Source organism: Neopsephotus bourkii, unplaced genomic scaffold (assembly GCF_033783945.1).
Source record: "Neopsephotus bourkii isolate Nb327-2 ecotype Australia unplaced genomic scaffold, CSIRO-AGI_Nbou_v1 NB_318, whole genome shotgun sequence".
Classification (NCBI taxonomy): domain Eukaryota; kingdom Metazoa; phylum Chordata; class Aves; order Psittaciformes; family Psittacidae; genus Neopsephotus; species Neopsephotus bourkii.
Genome location: NW_026900826.1, coordinates 8,641,676 through 8,665,871, shown reverse-complemented (window position 1 = coordinate 8,665,871; position 24,196 = coordinate 8,641,676). Strand labels below are relative to the sequence as shown.

At 43.1% G+C, this 24,196-nt stretch overlaps 2 protein-coding genes across 4 annotated transcripts in view; both read right to left on the bottom strand.

The window, feature by feature from the left end:
• Positions 1 to 5,671: 5,671 nt before the first annotated feature.
• Positions 5,672 to 8,308, bottom strand: FBXL22 (F-box and leucine rich repeat protein 22). The gene is made up of 2 exons (XM_061347672.1): positions 7,877 to 8,308; positions 5,672 to 6,038 (listed from the first exon to the last, which is right to left on the bottom strand). The coding sequence occupies exons 1-2, from the start codon at positions 8,209 to 8,211 to the stop codon at positions 5,693 to 5,695; spliced, it is 681 nt and encodes a 226-aa protein (XP_061203656.1). The 5' UTR covers positions 8,212 to 8,308; the 3' UTR covers positions 5,672 to 5,692.
• Positions 8,309 to 13,429: 5,121 nt separating this feature from the next.
• The window catches only part of USP3 (ubiquitin specific peptidase 3), an 82,302-nt gene continuing 71,535 nt past the window's right edge, over positions 13,430 to 24,196 (bottom strand). For all 3 annotated transcript variants that reach the window (XM_061347646.1, XM_061347647.1, XM_061347645.1), the window contains 7 exons: positions 21,761 to 21,907; positions 20,027 to 20,133; positions 19,786 to 19,866; positions 18,745 to 18,863; positions 18,470 to 18,583; positions 18,289 to 18,356; positions 13,430 to 16,757 (listed from right to left, as the gene is read on the bottom strand). In XM_061347646.1, the coding sequence (XP_061203630.1) occupies positions 16,592 to 16,757; positions 18,289 to 18,356; positions 18,470 to 18,583; positions 18,745 to 18,863; positions 19,786 to 19,866; positions 20,027 to 20,133; positions 21,761 to 21,907 (802 nt within the window). In that variant the 3' untranslated portion in view covers positions 13,430 to 16,591. The remainder of the gene's footprint in view (positions 16,758 to 18,288; positions 18,357 to 18,469; positions 18,584 to 18,744; positions 18,864 to 19,785; positions 19,867 to 20,026; positions 20,134 to 21,760; positions 21,908 to 24,196) is intronic.

Genomic DNA, 24,196 nt, shown 5'->3' with positions numbered 1-24,196 from the left:
GGGGAAACTGCTTTGTCAAGTTCTGCATAGACTTCGTTTATGCCTCTGAATTCCTGCTACTAATTTGTCAGCTTGTTCCAATCAGGCACAGAAAATAATAGAGCTGTGTCTAAGAAGATAGCTTTGTGTGGGCTGTGCAGTTGGCTGCTTGGATAACGAGGACATTGTTGGAGAAAGTTTCTAGTAAAACAAAAGAGGATGTTATATTGGTAAATGTTGGTTAAAGGGTTGTGTTCGATTGCTTCAGTTGAGACTTTTTTATTTGGTTGCGCTTGTCCTTTGAATAGTCTATTTTAGCATCATTAAATCTATGGAGTGCTGAATTGTTTTTATATTATCCTACTGCTTTTCCCCCCAGTAATTCCATTGTGTATACATTCCTTTCAACCTGCTGATTGACATTTTTTTGTTGCTCAGGCATCTGAGAGAGACTGGAATCATGTTCAGGTTTCCTGCATAATGCTTCTTAGCCATAATTGCATACCAAGGTAAAGAATGTGCAAAGCTGATTATGTCCTGCTACTAAAGACCATCTGAGAAAGTTCTAACTTATGTCAGTTTGAGAGTATTTCATATAGGCAACCCTCTCACTGTGCAGAAAGGGGAATAAGGATTTCCAGTGTATTTCTGCATTCTGTAGTACAAGTAGGTCATATATGCAGATAGTTAAAGAAAATAAATGTGCAGCTCAGCCTTTCAGCATTGGGTGGGACATCTGTGTATGACTGGAGGAGGGAGTGTCAGTGCTAACAGATGCATAGCATTTGCAAGGTGTGTGTGACAAGGTGTTTATCTAGACCCACTGCACATAATGAGAGATGGAGGCGCAGTAAACTTGAAGTGTTTAATTATAAACATAACCAGAGAAAAAGCTTTAGCTACAGAAATAACATATAAGGCTGTTGTTTCTCAAAGCCCATAATTTCTGTTGCTTATCCTGGTTTCACCCAGGGATAAGGTAATTTCTCCTCTACCACCCCTGGTATTTCCAATCATTTTTTCCTGCTTTTTCTTTCCTACCTAGGAAGTACCTCTGTAGCCTTCTGGGCTATCGGACAGCTGGATAGCCCTTTGAAACAGGTAGGCACACTACAACAGAGAAGAACAGCCAGTCCCTGTGACTAGAGGTAGGCAAGTTATATGAGTTTGAAGCCTCACTCTTACTGGAGCTGGTGGTAGTGTTGGTTTAGCTGGTGGAGGTGGAATGTGTTGTGCTTAGAGGGGACTGGGAAGAGCAGAACGTGTTCTTGAACAGGAGTATGTACTCTCCACAAAAGAGGTGAACAGGCAATTAGGTCACTTCTGGAAGCTTGATTTAGATCTGTCCTTTAGCCCTTTTGACTGTGTGATGAAGTGCAATGGCAAAAAAAAAGAAATGCCTCTGTTGGTAAGTAAGGAATTTGACTGTGTGACAGGCCTTTGTTGAATTTCTTTTTACCTTATTGCCAAGCTCAGGTACGTTGTTACAGTGGAAATCTGAAGGGTCTGGCTGGCTGTTGCTTTTACCCTATCACATAGGAAAAGGCACAAGCTTTGGAGGCACAGAACTTAAGGAAGCCTTGTTTGCCACTTGCACCTGATAACCTGCTGCATCTTCCAAATAGGCATCTCAGTTTACATCACCTTTCTGTTAGTACTTTCATAAAATGATAAATAACAACTGTACTCCCTCCACACCTTGGGAAGTTAGAGCTGGGGTCTGTGAAGAGTAAAAAGGGTTTCGGTAATCTTAAGAGAACTTTGACAGAGCTCAAATGTCTTGGAACAGAAAAAAATCATTAACATGCATCCATCCTTACCTAATACCCTCAATAAAATGTACTCATTATATACTCACTTTTCAAATTGGATTGCTAAGCAATAACATTATTATGGGTGCTGAGAAAATGTATCAATGCACGTGTGTTCAAATTTTTACCATGTCATGAACCAATATCCCCATTCAAGGAGAGGACAGGCAAAGTAATATGACTGAGCATTTGTACACAAATACGCAAAGAAACCAAGTAGGAGAGTGTTCTAAGGCCTTCTGTAGCTCTGCCAAGTAAAAAACCCACACTACCACTGCCCCCAAACAGTCCTGATAGAAAACTGGCAAAAAGGCAGAAGTAAGATAGAGGCAGATGCACACCCACTCTCACTTCTTGTAGCTACTTGCAAATCTTCTGTGTGTCAGCTCTACAGAGATGCATCTTTCATCGGAGTGCTTAGTGAGCTGGCATCAGGAGAAGGTCTTTGGTTACGGATGTGACTGTACAGAATTCCTGCCTTGTTTTGGCTTGTCAGCAGTATTTGAAACTGGGGGTTTTCACAAGTTGTGTGTTCAAGGTAAGAATTGTGTCACCATCCCTATTTCCACATCACAGTGAGTTTGTTCAGTCCAGCAATCTCTTTTCCAAGTTGTAATTGCTAGTTTAGGTATGCTGTTTGTCCTTCCTGTCTGGGCTTCCAGTTTTGTTCTGTTACGTGTTTATTTAAATGTTAGAAACGAGTTAATGGAATAACAGAATATTCCAGTGGCATGCTGCTGTGATGAAATGATTGGTTTTATTTGTCTTCTGGGTGAGTTTCTTATGGTTACTCATACCCATCAAGTATTTCTGTAGAATTTCAGCTGTGTTTAACTGAGTCTGTAATGCTGTGATATATTTCTTAGCTCAGCCAGATTAGAGAGTACCAAAGGATATCTGTGGATCAGTTAACCAGCATGGCAAGAAGTAAGTACATTGACTTCTGCTGAGAGCTGTAAAGTTCTCTTTCCATTTTTGATGCACCACATAAGGAATGCTTTCAGGAGTTCCTGGCTAGCTCATCAGTTCCTGCAGGGGAAAGAACAAGAGCCCAGGATGCAGTCTATTAAAATATTTCTGCTGAGATTGTGTTAAATTTACCTTTCTAGAGAAACTGATTGGAAATCCAGTTGTACAGTAGTACTCCTGCAGTAAGAAAACTGGCTTCAGGTGGAATTTTGATAACATGTTTTCTCTCCTTCTGTTCAAACATGAATGAAGGACAGTGAGTCAGTTGAAATGAATCTTTCTTTCAAGACTACCTCAGGCATCAGAGCCAAGTTCTCCATTGTGACACCTCAAGTTGCACATAGCTATAATGAAAAGAGAGACAGTATGGGAAAAAGAACACATGAGAAGTTGGGAAATCAGGCCAGGTATTCCTGAGTAATTGAGGCCCAACTTCACAACTCGATTCTACAGTTTAGATGCCAGGGCGGGGGAAATGTCTGCTTTACTTCAACAGTCATTCGTCACATACTCTTTTTGGTTTAGCAAAGAGGTGCTACAGTCATGCTGTTCTCTAACTGAAGAAAAACATGTATCAGGTTAGATATTTGTGGCAACCTTTAATAAGTCGATAAGTAGGAATTTAAGAGGTTACAAATTCCATTCCTTAGAGGAAAAGCTGGCTTCTGTGGTCTTCCAGTTACATAAAAGATGCAGACACGTAGTCTGCAAAGCTCTGTGTGTAGATACAACTGTTAAAATGCAGCAGAGATACCAGGTTGTTTAAGCCTTGATAGTCTTGATATACTTGAATTCCAGCGATAAAAGTTCCAGGTTACATGTCTGTAACTAGTATATTTCATTTGTGTTCTGACCAGTGCAGGAAGATTATCAGCAACTGCAGAGCCTCTCCTGTCAAGGAGAAAGAGGCTTGCTGTGGTATGTGCACAGAGGCTGCTGTAGTGTCCAAGTTTTGGGTGATTGTTGTCAGTTGGAACAGGAAGGCTGACTCTCTCCATGGGACTGAAAAATATTTCCAAAAGTTAGTCTTTCTAAACGTGCTTTAATTTTAAGGAGACACACACTCAGGTATTTCTACTCTGTGTAAGGTTTGAGTTTAAAATGAAATCCTGACTGCTGTAGACTTCACTGTGATTTCAGCTGGAACTGTTAGTTTCCCTAGTCTGTGTGCAGCCCTCTGTTTGATGTCTAAGCTGAACTGACACCTGGTCCTCCAGGGCAACCAAGTTATCCATGGCGTGAGTTACCCATCTGTCATTCTTTGTAAGTGTAAAGCTCTTTGGTGGCTCGTGTTGAATGGGAGAGACATTTCAGGTAAATACAAGGCGAGTGGCAGAGTCAGCAGGAGTGGGCAGGATTCTAGATTATGGTGTGCTCCCCAGGAGTCCGAATTCTGAATTCGTGGCAGAATTGGTGAACAAAATGGACAATAATGGAAAGTGGAATTTGAGGATGTGCCTGTGCAATAAAGCACAGGGGAGGAGACAGACTGCTTTGGAAAATAGCATGCTGGAGTTGAGGCAAAACCCTGAGTAATTGATGCTGGATGATCACACTGATTGTTCTGTGTGATTACTGAGCCAGAGTCTATGGGCAGAACTGCTGACAGGTACCTGCACTACAGCTGACACAGTAACATTTGTCTTTATTCAGGCAAATCTGTACACGCCTCAAGTCTTGGAGCAGTGTTCCCAATCCCAGCACTCACTACCCCGACCAAATCCCAGTGTGTGATTTCAAGACAGGTTTTATACAGCAGAATAAAACTGTCAGCCTTTGGGGTCAGTTTTTTTAGGCAACACCATAGGAACCCTTGATGGAAAATGTTTCACTTCCATGCAGCAGAGCAGCACGCGGGAAAGGAACAGCCCTGTGGTTTGGGATGAAGATGGATGTTGGTTTTGTACTTTGCAGTGAGAAACAGGTGTTTATGTAGCTCTGTACTGCAGTGTGTTCCTCAACTGGCATTGAAAGCTACCGGCTGGAAGTCACTGTCTTGTCCTGGAGGTAAGTTCTGTGAACTAGCATTTTGTTTGTATCATACTTGCATTGATGTCAACTTCCAAACAATAACCTGGCATATCTGGTCGAAGTCCGTAATGCGAAGGCTCAGCCTGTGTTTTGTACGTTGCCGTGCAGCCTTCATTTAGTGAACAAGTCTGGCCCATTAGCCACAGCCATTGATCACTGAGGAAGTGATGGTTGTCAGCTGTTCTGCTTTTGCTAGATCTTGGCTGGTGTGGTTCTCACTGTGCATGGGTGGATGAGCGTATGGGTGTATCTTTTAACAGAAACGGGTATCTGTGTAGGTTGTGCAATTACCCAGGCTCTATCTGCTGCAGCTTTGTGCACTTTAACTAAGGAGCTCAGAAAGCAAGAGGGTTCACTCTCAACCTTGGGACTTAGCAGGAGTGTCCTCCTTACTCTTTGTGTCTCCAGGCTTTGTCTCACTCATTCCAACTCAATTCAAATTCCTTTGAGTTTGTATATTTCCTTTGTATATTTCTTCCATGCAGTGATTAATAAGGTGACCTTTGATATTAAACTTACTGAACCCTGTCAAACCACTGTTAAACTTTGTAATGTTCCATTTCTCTCCCATTATTGTTTTACCTCATAAAACATACCACTGCTGCTCTCCTCCAAGTGAGGTGCATTCCACTTGTCTGTGACAAGAGGGTATCAGAATTGCAGGGTTTGGCCTTAATTAGGGCTAGCATTTTGAGGCAGTAATGTAGGGGGTTCCAGTTCCAGGGAATATGAGAAAGCAAACAGGTTTTCTCCTTGAGACTGTCCAGGTGGAGATGGATGCCTTTTCCTAAGGCAGCCTTTGTTGGCACTCAGGCGGAGTTCAGGAAGGCCGCCAGAGGTCAGTGCAGCACTGCTGCCCTAGAGGAGGGCAGCAGTGGCTCACATTACACCGTTCGTTGCATTTAAAGCTGAACCAATTTTCTTGATGCTTTTTCAAGCATCACCTTTTTCCCTGGCTTATTGTCTGGGATCATGTTAGCGCTCCTCTCTGCTCTCAGCGTTACAGAAGGGCACTTTTCCCTGACTCTCTCTAGACCAGTTTGTGTTATGTTCCGGCAGAAATCCACGTGGAGCGTTTGCAGCGAGCTCCCATAGAGGGTTACTGCTTCCAGGGTCTGGTCGGTGATCCGCACACAGTTTTCCAGTTTGAGTATCCTGAGGTTTGGGCAGCTCTTGAGAAGCAGGAGGATGCAGTCATCTGTAACATGGCCACAGCCTGAGAGGGTCAGAGACAGCAGGTTTGGACACCTGAAAACAGGAGTGTTAACAGGTGAGACAAGGGGAAAAACAAATACTAGAGCTCGAGAAGCTGGGATTGTCAAGAATAGGGGTGAAAGGGAAATACCTCCTCTTCCATTAGGAGGGCTTAAGAATGCAAGAGTAGGCAGGGGCACATGCAGCTGTCCTGCTGTCACCGCAGCCATGTTCCCTTGTCCTTAAAGCTGGTACACGGCATGCTCCTCTTCCTCTGCACCTACCCCCTCCCCCTGCTGCTGCTTCACTTCTCCTTTTGAGCAGAGGCAATAAATGGAAATCATGTCAGTGGCATGAGCTTTGTTTTTACTCTTTTTCACTTAGGAGCAGCTTGAAAACACAGGTGTGTTAAAACAGGCAGGGTCAGGAAAGGCTCTGAGCTGCCCCCTCTCGTGGCTTCTTCACCAATATAGAAAAGTACTCTGAACCCAGAGGGAAAATCAGGACCCCTGTTTAATTTGCATTTCTCTTTACAAAGCATGCTCACAGTTTTGTCTGGATGGAAGTGCTTTCAGTGGATTGCTGCTAAAAGGTGCTGGTCCTAGGAAGGCTAAAATGGAGGGAGAAGGGTGTCAGTATAAACTGTCCTTTTTGAGCGTTCAGTCTAACTTGTGTGCAGGAATCCACACAGGGCTGAAGGGCATCTGCTGTGTTGTTGCTGCGTTGTGCTGGACTCTTAAGGTTGGTTACTGCCCTGCAGGCTTAGCTTTGAGTTTTGCCCAGCAGCTGGTCTGGGGTTACGGGTTCTGCAGAGAAAGGCACGTAACTATTTCAGCAGTGCTGTGGTCATGTGTCCTCTGTCTGCATCCCAATTTGTGATGGCAGAAAGAGTGGAAATAATGGTGAAGTGTGGCTTTATGGTAGGCACTCTAATGCCAGGGTGAGAGGATAGTCTGTCTCTCTTGCACCCTTCTCTGTAGGCGCAGATGTGCTTCCTCGTGATAGTTTGCAAAAGATCTGACGCGTTGAGCAGCTGTTGTAGAAGGGTTACTTCTGAAATTGTGTTTGCAGCTTCACGCTCCAGCTGAACCTCCCTTTGCGTGCTTGCTGGGAGACTGCTCCCTCCCCCTCCCCCCAGGACAGTGCCCGTCGTTGTCCTGCATCTTGGTGCGGTTTTCACTTCCAAACCGGGCTCTGCCTGTGGCACAGGGCCCGGGGCGGCACGGCCGTTAGTACATGCTGCAGGGCAGGCTCTGACTGCCCTTTCCAGCCCTGAGCCTGGCCCGCAGCCAGCCGGGATGGGCGCTACCTAACTTTGTTTTCCTTACAGCTGTTTGTAGCGGTGAAGCTGTTGGAAGCAGCGTTGTGCGCCCAGAGCTGCTTCCATAGCGGTATTTCTTTTCCTGTAGTTTACACAAAGCTAGGAGGGAGTTAAACTCCAGTGTAAAAGCAGTACCGACTTACTGCTAAGAATGAATCAAATGTGGTGTTTGTTTGACAAACTTGGGCTTGTTATGACAGCTTTTTGAAATCACATCTTTCCTCTACCTCCCTCACCCCCCTCACCCCCCCTCCCCCCCAGTGTTTTCCATTGCCAGAATGGCACCTTCAGTTAAGCATCAGTTTAGTAGCATGGCACTTTCCTGTATTCCTATATTAATTATATATTCTTCCCCCGGAAAAAGGCAAAAATAGGCTTCAGGAAAGTCAGCGTGAAGTACCCACTGCTGCCACTGTAAAACCAACTGAGCGCTGTAGTACAACTGCAAAGTCAAAGCACTCCCATACTTAACAAACCCTCCATTTCAGGCAGGATGTATGGAGTAAGCCGTTCTCTGATTCCAAGTTAACCGTTAACAGTACATGTAGAGTCTCACACCCAAAGAACGTACCTGTTGCAAACTTCTAGTAAAAAGTCAGTGACAGTGTTCTCATGCCTGTTACAGATGTCTTTCTGGAAACTGTTTTTCATCCAGTCCTCAATGTTACACACCTTGACTCTCTCTGAATACCAGCAGATGGACAAGTATTTTAAAGCAGGTCCCAGGAGGAAATTATCCTTCTTTAGTTCCACTGGAGAATGGAAGTTCAAGAGAGACCACAGTAACGGATCCTGGAACACTTCTAGCAGCTTGTGACATGTTTTTGCTAAACTTTTCCTACTATTTTTGTCCAGAAAAGAAAACAGATGTAAAAGGCACTCCCGATTGAGCTGGGTTATATGCATAGCCTGCCGGAGCCCCTGTGGTAGGCAGAACAGTCTCTGGCCCTGTGGAATTACCAGCAGGCAGTGCTGGACGGGCTCACAGGCACCAGCAGGCTGTTGCACATATATGGTTGTGGAATGGTGTTTATTTTTGGCAAACAACTGGTGCAGAAGCTCAGAATAGGGAGAGATGAATACATGAAACGCTTGTTGGGTTGTGTGAGGGACCGGCAGGGGCGTGTGGAGCAGCACAGGATGAGAATGCTTCCTTAAAAGGGATTTTGGTTTTCCCTTCCAGGCCCCCTGGAGTCCAGCAAAGCTCCAGCACTGGGCAGTGACTGATGGGGGGGGTGGTGAATTGGGCTTTTGGAGCAGAAATGGGAGGTTGCACTTCTGGCTCCTGCTCAGGTACAGTACCACCTGGTAACAACCCTTCACCCAGACAGACACACTGGTAAGTGCAGACACATGCACCAACACAGACACACACTCACAGCCAGATGTGCAGATACACATGCACACACAGACATGCACACTGATGCAGAGTCACAGACATGTAGTCAGGCCCATGCAGAGATACACTTAGACATGTGCACATGCATGCACACAGACTGACACGCTTCCACACCAACTCACAAGCAGATACACACAGGCTCACACTCAGCTGTGCACAAACACACACATACACACAAATGCACAGACATACAGATGCATGTGCACAGAGGCAGAGATAGGCACTCAGATGCATGCAGACCTATGCAGACATGCACACGTACACACGCAGCTGAGCACAGACATGCAGCCACAGCCAGGCACAGATACACGCACACACATCCCTACAGGAGTGTATATAGGCCTCCACATCTGGAGAAGAGTACCCACACACCCACAAACATAAAAACATACACGTGCACGGACCTCGAGACACAGACACACACACACAGACAGGCAAATAGAAGGACACATGGACACACAGACAAAAGGACAGCCAGATGAAAGGAAGGAACAGATGGACAAAAGCAAGGGCAAACAGACACAAAGTTCAGATGGACCCAAAGACAAAAGGAAGGTGAAAGGGACATAGAGAAGGACAAATGGAATGACAGACCCAAAACCGAACACAGAAAAAAACAGATGGACAAAAAGGAAGGACAGACACAAAGATGGACATACAAACAAAAGGAAGGACAAATGGGGACACAGACAAAAAGGACAGACACAAACAAGGAAAGATGACACACAGACAAATGGGGACTCAGACAAAAAGAAGGTCAGACACAAGGAAAGATGACACACAGAAGGGCAAATGGACAGATGGACAAAAGGACGGACAGAAAGGACAGATGGACAAAAGGAAGGACAGACGGACACAAAGACAGACAAAAGGAAGGACAGACAGAAAAAAAGGACAAACAGGAAGGACACACAAAAGGAAGGCCAGCCGGATAAAAGGAAGGATAGACACAAAGACAGACACAAGCAAACAGAAGGACAAAAGGAAGGATAAAAGGACACAGAGACAGAAGGACAGATGGACACAGAAGGAAGAAAGAATGGACAGAAAGACAAATGGAAGGATGGACAGAAAAAAAGACAGACACAAAGAAAGACACCAGACAAAAGGAAGGACAAACGGACAGAAAGACAAAAGGAAGGATGGATGTAAAAAAGGACAGATGGACACAAAGGAGGACAGGTGGAAAAAAGGACAAACAGACACAAAGATGGACAAGCAGAAGGACCCAAAGACAGAGAAAAGGAAGGACAGACAGATACAAAGATGGACAAAAGGACGGACAGACACAAACAAGGGCAGACTGACAAAAAAGAAAGATGGACACTAGGAAGGACAGACACAAAGATAAACGGATAAATGGACAGACAAAAAGGACAGATGAACACAAACACAGATGGACACAGACAAAAGGAAGGACAGATGGACATAAAGATGGACACGGACAGATGGACAAGAGGAAAGGCAAATGGACACACAGGCAAAAGGAAGGAGAGACATAAAAGGACAGACGGCACGCACAAAAAGAGGAAGGACAGACGGACACAAAGATGGACAGACAAAAAAGGACAGACCTACAAAACGAAGAACAAATTGACAGAGGGACAAACAGACAGACACAAAAATGAAAGACAAATGAACACAAAGGACACACAGACAAAAGGAAGGAGACAGATAAAAAGGACAAACGGACACACAGACAAAAAGGACAGACAGACATAAAAAGGACGATGGACAAAAGCAAGGACAAATAGAGAAAAGGAAGTACAGACACAAACAAAAGGAAAAATGGACAGGAAAAAAAGACAGACACAAAGACAGAAGGACAAATAGAAACAAAGACGGAGACACAGATAAAAGGAAGGCCAGAAGGACAGAAAGATGGACAGATGGACAAAAGGAAGAAAAAAATGGACAGAAAGACAGACAAAAGGAAGGATGGACAGAAAAAAAGGGGAAAAAGGGCACAAAGGAGGACACAGACAAAAGGGAGGACAAACAGACACATAGACAAACAAACGTAAAGACAAAAGGACAGAAAAAAGGAAGGACAGGCAGACACAAGGACAAACAGAAGAACAAATGGACACAAAGACGGACACAAAGATGTAGAGACAGACAAAAGCAAGAACAAAAAGACACAAAAGGGCAGATGGACAAATGAAAGGACAAGACAGACACAAAGAAGGACATACAGACAAAACGAAGAACAGACTGACAGGAAGGACAAAGTGACAAAAAGAAGGACACAGACAAAAAGGACAGATAGACATAAAGACAGACAGACAAAAGGAAGGACAAATGGACACACAAAGGACAAACGGACAAAAGGAAGAGCAAACAGAAAAGGACAAATGGACACAAACATGTACAGACAAAAAGGGCAGATGGACAAAAGGAAGGACAGACCGGGAGAAGAAGGAAAATGGACACAGAGCCGGACACGCAAAGACAAAGAAAGGGAGGACAGGCAGACATAAAGATGAACAGACAGAACAACAAACTGACACACAGACAAGGAGTAGGACAGAATGACACAAAGATGGACAGACAGACAAAAGGAAGGACAAACAGGACACAGACAAAAGGAAAGACAGTGACACAAAGGAGAACAGAGGGCCAAAAGGAAGGACAGAGGGACAAAAGGACAGACACAGACGGACACAAAGATGGACAAATGGACCCAAAGACGGACGAAAGGAAACAGACACAAAGCAGACAAAAAGAAGAAATGGACACAAAGGTGGACAGACAAAAGGAAGGACAGGCAGACACAGGGACACGGAAAAACAAATGGACAGAGGCAGATGCACAAATAGAAGGACAAACAGGTACGAAGGTGGACAAACGGACACAAAGATAGACAAAAGAAGGGCAGACACAAAGATGAACGGCTGGGAAGACAGACAAGGACAAAGGGACAGGTGAAAGGAAGAACAAATGGACATAAAGATGGAGGCAAAAAGAAGGACAAACGGACACAACAATGGACAGATGAACATAAGACGACCGATGGACTGAGACACAAGGATGGCCAAACAAATGGAAGGACAAATAGACACACAGATGGACAGACAGACAGACACAAGGATGATCAAAGATGTATTAACAGAAAAATGGACAGACAAACAGATACAAAGACAGACAAATGAAAGACAAAGGGACACATGGGCAAGCAGGCACAAAGATGGACACAAGGAGCAACAGACAAAACGGAAGGACAGCCAGCCAGCCAGCAGGACATACAAATGGAAACACTAACAGACAGATGGACATAAATGGACACATGGACAGACCAACACTAAGACACAAAGCCAGATACACACACACAGACATGGACACATATGGACAGAGACATAGACAGCAGACATGGATACATGGCGCACAGGAGCCAACACACCACAGACACACATGTGCACACATGCAGTTGCACGCACAGAAGTACTGATTTACCCACCTTGTGTACAAGGAAAGTAATGACACAGGCAGAGCTGTGTGGACAGAGCTGGTCTGTGTTTAGCTGTGTGGGGGATTTCACTTTTAATAAATGTCTTCTGTGAGCTCAAGGATTATAGTGTTTGTGTCATTTTTGGTTTTGCAGTTTTAGTTCTGTTGCTATAGTCTTGCATGTGGTGGTGGTGGAAGGCTGTGTACCATTGGGTTTAGGATTAAAATGTTTCTTTTCAGTAGCAGGAGAGACTGCAGCAGAAATGAGAAAAAAGCTACAGCAAATTGCAGCTTAGAATTAAAACCAAGAGTGACCAACAGCCCTATGATCTCCATGTGAGATTTAGGTAGTTTATGCTCATCTGACAGCTGGTGTTAATACAAGGGAACATGTTAACTCATCAGCAGAACAGCACTGCAGTTTTTCAAGTTATAGCTGGAAGTATTTATGTACCCATGTGTTTTAATGGGGTTTGTGTCAGCGTGTGACAGGGCAAAAGGGAACAGAGCTCATCTTTTCTGCCTTGCCCTGAGAATGCGGTAAGAAATGCAACTCTGAAAATCAGCATCTGAAATCAGTCTGTGGTGTGCAACCATTACTTTAACTTCTTACCTGTGTGCGAGTGCTGTGCCTACCCACCTGCCCACACCCAGACCTCTGCAGCCGTGATGCCGGGAAGCAGCAGCAGTTTACGTGGTGTGCTGGCTGGCGGTTGCTGTTCTTCCTGCTCAGACTCTGCCCTTCATCCTTTGCAGAACTTACCTTCAGTTTTTAGCAGGTTTAGATAGCTGAGGCTGCTCACACACCCAGGAATATTATATATGTGTGTATATACACACACCACACACACATATATATTGTGTGTATATATATATTCATATATATGTGTGTGTACATATATATATTCATATATATATATGTGTCTCATCTCTGTGTGTATATATATGTATCTCTGTGTGTATTTAAAAAACCCCAACCACAGCAAACTTGAATGAGAAGGTTACCACTGCTAGGATGGCCACTTACCACACAGAGGACAGAGCCCATAGTCTGACATACAACCAAACAGCTGTTGGATGACAAGGCTCACCACTGGATAACACTGAACAGCAAATCCTCCTTTGGGTTTAGATGCTGAGCCTTGGGTGAAGTGTTAACTACTGAGAATGATTCAATTTGCTTTATTTTGCAAGAACAAGGTAAAATAACTCCAGCCCCTGTGTTTCAGAGGATTTACACTAATGATGTTCTACAAGCCTGCAGAAGGACAAGAGGAGTTTCATTATCTAAGGAAAGGAGACACTTTAATGGCACATTTTCCATAAACACACTGTGTGAATGAGATATAATTCACATTCAACCTGGAAATGCTCCAGAAACACACAAGATGAGCACAGTCAGTAATCCTCATTGAAAATTACACACTAGATTTTAATGGTAAACAATTACAACTATGGCACTACAGTACTTGAGGATATCCTAAAGCACACTGGAATCACTTTTCAAGGTGCCGACTCCCTCATCAGTAAGACACAGACACATCAGTACTGAAACATTGCTGGGGAAACCTTTCACCGCCACGTGTTATGCTTTCCATTTAGTAAAACCCTTGTATAAAAGGCAGGAGACCACCTTCACATCCACTGTCCTTGCCTGTCTGAAAGTTTTAAACGAACTCTCCTCAGGCTGACATCTGTTCCCACCTGGAAAGCCCTTCTGACTGTACAGTGAGAAGGAGCTCTGCTTGCAAGTGCCTGAAGTTTCACACGATGCTGCACTCAACAGCTCGCTCTACAACACGCTAAAGCAGAAGCATTCCATGAGCTGGACGTTTTGCAGGTGTGTTTTACATAACTTTTGTCTCCAGTTGTATACGTGGATAAACTATTACTAACACGAGGACAAGCTTTGATCAGACAGATTTTGGTGAGAAATATGCAAGCCTTTGAACTGCAGAGAGCAGTTGTGGCTTGCAGGGCTGTCACAGGCAAGAAAAAAAACTCCTTGCCGGTTAGTGTATCCTATGATCAGCAGTAAGTAGAAAAGAAACATTTGGCTTAAATGAAACGAGGTATCCCCCTTCCTCAAGCTAGTAGATAAATACAGGATATACAAGTAAGGTTAAAACGTGACAGGAGGCCAGGTGTAGGACATGTTACCGGTTCAGTGCTCAGTTGCCTTTTTTTTGCCTGTTTTGTTTTCTGACACCACACTGAATAGAATACAGTGGATAAGCAAAGTTCTCCACCAGGAAGAGAAATACTTGTGTTGCCACAACAAACTGTTCATATTGTCCATCTGGGTTTGCGATGGGAGAAAGTTACATTAGGAAAGGGCTTACAGTGTGCTTGTTCCAGCAAAGGATACAGCTGAGTCCTCACCACCACCTGCTGCAGAACAAGCCTGACAGGATCGCGCTGTGTTCCCAAAGGGACCATGCTGGGCAGAGAGCACTGCCCATGACTTTGATGCTACAGAGCAAATGGTACTGAAAGGAAACATGGAAGTGAGAACATAATCTGACCCATAAAAAGAACTGGAGAAGTAGAAGCTCCTTAAAATAAGTGAATGTTGCTGAAGATTACAAATTTAACTTTCTAAAAGTACAGAAAGGCACATTTACATCACTGGTTTGCGAGAACACTGCCTGTACGCTAAACTGCTGCTGGCCCAGAGCTAGTTGTGTGGTTTAAGCTTTGTATGCTCTGAACTAAACTTCTAAAGGAAACAAGTCCAAGTAGCACACAGACATACACAGCTATAGATGGAACCTACTTATATTAATTCCCCAGGTAACTGTGAGCAGTAAGGCCCTCCAGGGTAATGGTAGGGGTAGGATACTTGGCTTACCCCACACACCAGTGAGACCTGTCAAATTCTGCCTGTATGACAGCTACCTATTCCGGTGAGATGAAAGGCTCTGGCCGCAAGGAATGGAAAACAGGTGACAAACTACCTGCAACTGAAAGCAACAAATAGTTCTATTTATTGTTGAGCTTAAGAAGACATCCTTACATATGTCACGATGTATCAAATAATAATCACTGTAGGTTTTAACTAGGATACAGCTTACATCTTCATACACCAGTAACAATGCTGAATGCTGTCTGCAGTTTTATATCATGCCAATTTCTCTCTTTCCGGGTTTAAGATGCTATGACAAAGCTACAAAAGAATGGCATTTTAAAAAACCATCTGATGGTGATTTCTCTTTATACACGTCAGTGTACAGCTAGCAGGTAACCCATGGCAAGGAACATACATCGCCAGGTTTTAGAGACTGTGTCACAGTTCCAGTCTTAATCTAGAGACTAAATGAAGATCCCATACTGGGCCAAGTATGTAACCACTACAGCTGTAGTCAGCCACCAGTCTTGTCTCACCATCTCCCATTGGACAAGCAACAGCCAGGCTGTGACACTGAGCATCCTCCCTAGTTTGCTTTTGAACTGACAAAACAACTGTCACACAGAGCATCTACAACACCATCAGCTTCCTTTCAGTTTTAAGTGAACTGCAGGCATTCTGTAAACAGGAGCTATATGTTTAGACCTAAGACTGTTCTCACAAAGCCCAAATGCAAGGGCTGTACTCCCAGTTTTCAAGCAAGTAAGTTTTCATGATCAAATTTCAGGGTGACAGTCTAAACCAAGAGATGGCAAAGGCATTCAGGTTTGGGGAAAACAACGTAAATCAACACAATTTAGACATGTATGTATGTTTTTAAGATACTTTTTAGAATTTGAAAGGGAGGAGGGCAGAGTATATGTGAGGAATACTTGAATTAAACTGCAGTATTGATACCATTGAACCAACTGTTTATTTACAATGATTCCTGAAAGTCAGCAGCCTGAACACACACCAATATAGCAGCAATTACCTGGTCTATCTCCTATGCCACATCTCCTCTCTTCAGCAGACAAGAGATTGTTCAGAGGTCACTATTTAGTTTCTTGCACGAGGGAAGATAATTCGTGCAAACAATTCTTTGATTTAAAGAGATTAAATCATATCTACATAACAGCTGTAAGAACAGCATGAAGTTGTATTACTCTTCGTAATCAGAAGCACATTGATCTTGCTTGCAAGGAGGACAGAAAGCTTCTCTGATGTAAATGTGCCTTTAGAAAGTGAGGACTGAAAACATTAATATAAAAAAGTCAAATAACTATTTCATGAAACTATAGATATAAAAACTGAGTTATCGCAACTAAAGCAGCAAATCAAAATCTGCTGAGGTTTTCTGGTATAACTACAAAAAAAGTTAGTCTGTGTCCAAGTTCAGTAAGTCGAATGCTACCATTGACACAACAAAACTAAAACCCACGAGAGGAAATTGGAAAGTGCACAATGAAATTAATAGTCTTGGATCAAGTATTTATGGAAAAATGGAAATGTTTTGTCCTGTGGACTTGATAAGTAAGAATTAAAAGGAGGTATTAAAGTTTATCTGATCCAGATTTGGCTTGCCGTTCCACATAGAAGAGGATGTAGGCCTTGGCTTTTACCACAGTCTCCTCGTCGGTCAAGGTTACAGTACTGTCGTTGAAATGGAACCAACGGCCTTCGTGGGCTGCGTACGCGGTGTAGTGTCCAGAGCCAACGCTGCCAGCACGGGAGCAGGGAAAGAAAGGACAGTCAGGAGGAGACACACCACCTCACCCTCTGTGCATCTGCTGCTGGGGGTAAGAACCTCCCACCAACCAGTGCGAGAAAGAAACTGGCAACCCTCTGCAACAGTTGGGGAGATTCTTCCCTTCTTAATCTGTAGGGCTCAAAGTTCTCCAAAGTAAAGTGTTATGATAAGTAAAATAATCACTCACTGGGATGAGCTGAAAGGGGGGGGTTAAAACAACTTACTAGCATCCCATAGTTTTTATGCAAGCAAGGCTTCTTTAACATCCACGTTTGACCTAAGACTTCTTAAACATCCATGTCTGCCTACATGAACATCAAGTCTATAACCTGTTACTATTCAAGCATTAGCCATACACATTCCACTATGCTCGACTTTCAGAAATCATCCCCATTTAGGTCTACAGAGACTCACATAGTCCAATATAATCAAAACCACTTGCAGCAAAACTAATCCCAGAATACCAAGAGGAAGTTTCTCTAGTTCATCTTTAACAGCAGTTTGAATCTAATGTACCAGAGCTACAAACCCACCAATTTTCCTTACCCTGCCATCCCAGCATAAGGCCTGCTTTCACTTGCTTACAGGTTATAACACATACTCAATCTAATTCCATTCTAATCACACCCCACTCTTCTTTACTGTCCATATAGTTCTCCTAGGACTTGGAAGCACCAGTCAGATGCACAATGGTGCTACAGAGGCTGCCTTTAGTAGTCAAAACTTTCTAAGAGTCCAGATCATTCCTCCAGAGAAGCAGAAGGAAGGGCTTCCTGGCCAGAACTTTTGGGTTTGTACCTTTGAATTAAATTCAGGTATCAGCAAGGTTTTGAATAATGGAGTTTAGTTTCCTTAAGAAAACTCCTTTCACCGCTCACACCCCTAAAGCACTTCCTGAACAAAAAGAACACATTTTGTCATGATAACAGTTCTCTTGTCTCTACTACTGTCAATCTCAGCAGCTCTGCCCAGGGCTGGGAAATGGAAAAGAAAACCCAAACCAACCACACCAAGTAACTTCACTAGCCAGCCCAGGGACATGACTGTTGACATTCACTCCTGTAGGAAAGAAGTCATACAGGATAATCACTTTCACTGTGCCAACCATTAAGGCTACAGTTGTTTCATAGTGAACAGAAGAGGAAAAGGTATTTCTGCTTTGTACTAGGAATTTCAAAATGAGGTACTAAGTTCTGGAAGGCCCCTTGCTTCACTCTGTTGATTTAGGGCTTTCCACTCCTAGAGGAATTAAGACTGTTTTCATGCTGTCTCGCACTTCTAGTCACTCCCCCCAAGATTGCCTGTGGGCATTCATGGGAATAGTTATATAGATCTCACTGAAGTTAATTCACCTTAGGGCCATGTAAGTCTATGAATTACTGCTTCTTCCACCAGTAAAAATGCAGACCTTCACCAGGGACAGAAAAACCTTCACTAACTGTGTGTACTTCAAGTGGGGAGAACGTCTGGCCAACAAGCAGGCTTACTCCATGTACTCACCCTGAACCATGATGCACAACAACAGCCACAAGGTCATACAGGCAGCTTTCTGGACCACTGTTTTCAGGCTGTGGTTAAAAAGACAGAAAGCTCTTCAAATCTCACTAGCACCTACTATAATTTATAATACAGATGCGTTGTTTAACAACTTTCAACAGAAAGTATCAGTGAGTTTTCGTACCTCTAACAAGTAGCATTTCATGTCTAGGCCTCGTAAGGGAAACTCAACATACGTATCGACCTTGTTTCTCAGATATGCTGTCCAGTGAAATCGTTTCAAGTGTAAGCATAGCACCTACAGGATCAAAGAAAAAAGGATGCGTTAGAGGAAGAAGTTGAACTCGGCGCTCAACATCTGCCCTAGCCCATGAGAGAGTTAGGCACTAGTAATACTACCAGCTGACTTGTCATTACCTTTGACACCGTCACACTGTTACTTTTCATACTTATACAAACCTTTGGTAGTTTCTGAATCCAGAATTTTTTGGTGGACTTCTGTTTCTTTTTGCATTTGTGACACATGTACAGCTCCGTCTCATCAAGTTCTTCCAGGTCTGTAAAACTGCGAAGACAATCTAAAACCAAACAAGATTCACAAAACACCCACAGAAATCAGAAACCTGATTCAAGATGACATCACGTGATTTTTGTAATGTGAAAGACAATTATAGCAATACAGAAAAGGTGTGTCTGTCTGCTGCAGTCTTTCTAGTTATTATATATGTCTGTGTAGCAAAAAGCTGTGCAGTAATGCTTTAATACATTAGCATGTTGTAACATGCTGCATTCTCTGTCCTGAAAACAGTTATAAGCAGTTCAAGTGAAAAAGGCATCCACAAAATCCCTATCTTTCAAACAAGATTCCATCCAACATTCAGCACAATAAATGACTTTCTAACAAAGAGAACTCAACTGTAAAGGTGATTTGGTTTTAGGTACAGAGTGAACACAAAATCATGGGGTCTTGATTAATACGCCATGATCTGCAGCACGTACATTCACAAATCTGTAGAAACTAACATCTTTGAAACCAAGGTCAGTAACAGCACTACTGCCCAGCTTTGGGGGATTTAATTATATTGTTTAACAAGCACAACAGCCAAGAGTCATCCTTACAATGACTCTCAAGGGCACGTACTTCTAAGCACAGAGCCATAGCAAGCGCCAGTAGGCAACAAGGCAGATGAGGGAGGACTTGAATATGTTAGAAACACTCTTGGCCACAAAAAACCCCTCTGCTGGAAGCCTCCTTGACACCCAGCCGACCTCCTGAAGCACTTCTCAGCCCCAGTTTATCATAGTCACACACCAGTACACAGTGACTGGGGTAACACCTGCATGGAAAGTTCTCTTACCACCTTCTGCCACAGCATCTCATAAAACGAGGTGGCACGTGGCACCAAGTCACACCCCCAGTGAAAGCCTGCCTCCTTGGGAACAGATGCTCTAAAGAGCACATACTCTTTAGTCCTGATTTCATCACCCAAGCACTCTTACCTCGTAGTGTGCACATTGGTCCGCCTTCTTGATTTTTAGTACGTTTATTTCTGAACTGACTTGGAATATCTAGCGAAAGGTCTAGAAAAACAAAGATTAAACATTAGAGCCTACTCTTTTCAGACTAAATTCTGGTTCAGTCATGTGACTAAATATGTGAAATGTATCTAAATACATGAAACTTCAGATTTGTTTTTCTGCTTCAAGTCACCCAGAATTCTGAAAGCAAGAGGCACCTTACCTAGGAATGGATCAAACTTTCTAGATTCAGTCCCACAGATTAGGCAGTTGACTTCATTTTGAAGAATGCCTCCAAAAATGGCTGTGACAACAGTAGATGCTCCATTTCTAGACAAACCACATCAGGGAGAGGAAGTCGGTCAGAATGCCTGAGCTTCAGTTCCAGTACCTGTCTCACATTTACTCTTACAACTCGCCACCGCTAGGCAGAGCCATTTTTTTCCATGTATGTAACAAAGAGACTGAGCTCATCCACTTGGCATTTCATTCACCCCACAGCTGTACTGTGCAAGTATTTAGCTGCATTAATGCTTTTGCTTTACCTTGTACCTAACAAAAGTGTGAGCTGCTCATGCACTAAGCACACGCTCAAAATTTCAGTGTTTGAGCTACCTGGGTCAACTGCATTCCTTCAGAGGAGAGCTGATGCTCACAGGGGGACACTCATTATGGCTGTTTCTGCAACAAAAGAGTCTTCCCTCTTAGGTAGGCCAAAAATGTTTTAGTTTTAATTCTACACCCTTTGTTACAAGTAACTTTGATTTCCTAAAGTGTATTTCTGCACTTCACTCCCATAGACAGCTTAAGGGGCATTAACAAATGATACACACCATGCATCATCACCAACACTGTTCTCTATGTGTTCACTACTCTCTTAATATTTCTTAGCAGGTTATGTAACGGACTGGCTTCTCACAGTCCAATTAAGACAAATAAGTTTTAAGTTACATATTACACATCTCCTAAACATGCTACTTTGCACTTGCAGCTCTGACACAAGCTTGCAACAACGCACAGTCCTTATCTGCACGCCTGGTACTCCTTTACAGTTAATTCAAACGCTGCAGTTGAGCTGAAAGACCTTGCTACCCAAACAAACCAGGGGGGGGATTCACAGTGGATTTATTCCTTTACTGTAGGCATTTAAGCGTACATGACCTTCATTTGCCCTGCACAGAAGGCACCTAACTCCACCACACCATGCATTTCAACAGATGCTCTCAAAACAAATTTACAGTAGGTACTTGAACAAAGCTTACATTCTCCTTAATTTTGACAAAACAACTGGTTTTGTTTTCAAATACACTTCAATACTATGAACATTTTAAGATTACTTTGTAGGATTTTCAAACATCAGCACAGCAACATGCGTGTGGTGAAGAGCACAAGCTGAACTCTAGGCTTTTCCTAATGAAGCATCTATACAATCCTGCATCTCTCAAGACCTGCTTACTGTGTCCTGATTGGTGTAGGAAGGGGAAACTCAGCTTTTACACAGGGAACCCAAGGATTTAGGGACCTAGTGTGCAGGCTGAACTGACTTTATGCTCCTTCTTGAAACAAACTGTCTTCTCTCTATGACAGTTTCAATCTGAGAGAACACACACCTGGGACAGAATTAACAAGATTTTGAGAAGTACAGAAAGAGGAGTGAAACACATGGATTACCTCTGTTTTAAAACACAGTAACTTGAAAATCCGAATTACCATTGCTAATGAACTAAAAGGTGTTTACAGCTTAGCCTGTATGATCACTCACACCTGGCAAAAGCTGCTCTAAGACACTTCCCTTGGAAAGCGAACATCCTATAGGATGCTAATCCTTTAGAACCTGCAGCATCATAACTAGTTAACGTGACAGTGACACTAAAGAAAACTTTCCAAGGAAGCCCAGATTTGAGATTTCAGCTCCTCTGGGTTTGGAAGACATCAGAAAAACCATAACACTTCTTACATGCAACATTTGTTGCTCGCAGCCAGGCTGGAGTTCTCTTGCAGAATTACTGAACGTGAGACGCCATTGAAGCCACCCTGAAGTTCCAGGTGTAGATGGTCCAAAAGGTAACGCATGAACTCATGGGCATCCTGTTGCTGGTATCCTCTTACGAGAAAAAGGAAACAACAGCACCGCAATGAGAAAGTTGCTTTAGTGAGAACATCAGGGTCACCAACAAGAACCTTTGCTGGTTTGATAATACTGACCAGACTTTATACAGACAGACTTATTTTGTATCAAGAACAGTTCCCCAGGAAGCCTCTGGAAAGGTGCAGCAACATCTACATGACACAATTTTGGTCCTTTGCAGCTCACTTGCCCTCTGTGTGCCTCTTTGTGAGGATGGAGAAGCATTTAAGAATATACATTTCAGCTGGCAAGAGAACTGTTAAAAAACAGGGAGCAGCAGAGATGTAACATATGCTCACACATTTACTTAATGTAGCTGCCATATTAATTGGTCCCACCAAACTCAGCCTGCACTACTAACATCAGAGGTCTCATGTACATGTAAGTTAGAAGAACAGAGTGGGAACCTCCCCCTCACTCACACAAAGCATCTCTCCTTTTGTTGTTGACTATATTTGATGAGTAACCTCTGCAATCACAGTTCTCACAGCACAGTATTCATCCCTATTTTGAAATACTATAAAGTATGGTCAATAGACTGAAATCTCAAACCTGGCAAGATTCAAAGCAAAGACATCACAGAACGTAATTTTCACCTGGGACTGAGAGTCAGTATTGCAGAGTGGTTTTCACTCAGCCACTGATTCCACTCTCTCTGGCAGGTCCAGATGCTTACTTGCCTGTTTGTTCCCTCCCCATCAAAGCCTGGAATTTAATCTTTGGGTTTGTTTTCCACAGGCATCTTTCAGCAACAACTGAAGTCTGAGCTAATTAGGAGGAGAGTTTTCTTTCCTCTTCTAGGGTGAGATCTATAGCTGTGCTCAGAACTGCATACCTCCCCTGCATAACCCACACACTATTTGTTGGGAGGGGGAGGGGTGATGGTGGGGGCTACCCAGAGCTACTCTTGGGCATTTGGATCAGGTGGGATAGGCCTTCACTCTCAGACGTGTTATACTATCAGCAGCAATGCTGCTCAAAGAGTCACCATTATTATTTCACCACTAGCTAACCTAATCAAAGGGAACACAGAATCTGTTAGGGTAAAATATGCCTTCAAAGTTAAGCTAAATCATGCATCAAATTTACCAACCAACAGCTCTAAGATGTATACTGAGCTGAAGCAGGAAAGCACACACAGTGAAACAGTGGAAGGTTTACGAAACACTGATGTAAAGATGTGCAAGTCATTGTATGCTGTTCCAAAAAAATCCCTACATAGTAGAACTGGCTTTCCCCACTTCCTGTTATCCAGTCTTTTAAGCTGTTTTTCCATGCTTCTCCTACCCCTTTCCCTCCTCAGTACTCCAATAACTGTCATCTAAAAATGCCTGGGAAAGAGCATCAGAGACTTTTTTAGTGCTTAGGGAAGGCAAAGTGTCCATAACACTTATGGCACAGTACTTGGACAGAAATGAGAACACTCAGTGCAACAGAAGTATGCAACCTGAGGCTGACATGCATAGTGAAGAACACAGCTATGTCCTGCAACAGTATTGCTAGGAGGTAACAAAATAAAAATGAAATGAAGCCTTTTCCTCTTGTCAAATTAATGTTTTCTTCCAAGCTAGCAGCATTAAAAGAACGCACTGAGTTTGTATGTAGGTCTGACAGAAACCTGAAAAATATCAGCAGCACTACCTACCTTTTAGACAGAAACACTGCTGTGCTTCAACAGGCCAGAGTCCTGGAGAGCCAAACCCAGGACTGACTTAGTCTCTCAGTCACACAATAATTATACAGTATTATGAAATGAAGCAGTAAAACAGAATTCAACTTCAAAGCTGCATGTTAACTGTGCACACCGTAAGATCATTCTGAAGTAGCTGAGGTAACACAGGATTATTTACTTAATATAAGACAGGTATCTTCTATTTAATAAGCATATAAACAATCACAACAGCTGAAGATTAAATTCATGGGAAGTCTTTGCTTCAGACACCTTCTCAACATTAAACTCCTCATAAAAGAGCTCTGAAGTACATGGCACGCTGGCTCTGCAACAAGTTTGATGAATTAACCTCTGGAATCGTTCCATGTTGTTGGCTGTGCTCCTGGTGCATGAGTTTATACTTGCATACAAGTATGTTAACTGTAGATTAAAAATCCTTTGGATTTGTTAAAAAGCCTAAGTACAGATACAGATCTTTAAAAGAACATGAAGATAGGGACAATGAACTGTTTAAAATAAACTACGACCTTAAAAGCCCTTCAGCAAAAAGCACTGTTTCTCTGACAGTCAGCTTGTGCAATAAAACTTAACCC

Bases quoted from the DNA above. Each gene is read 5' to 3' on its own strand.
- FBXL22 (XM_061347672.1), bottom strand. From the start codon at position 8,211: ATGCATATAACCCAGCTCAATCGGGAGTGCCTTTTACATCTGTTTTCT. The intron at 6,039-7,876 runs GTACGTTCTTTG...TCCTGTTTTCAG, and splicing joins TTACTAGAAGTTTGCAACAG to GTGTCCAAACCTGCTGTCTC.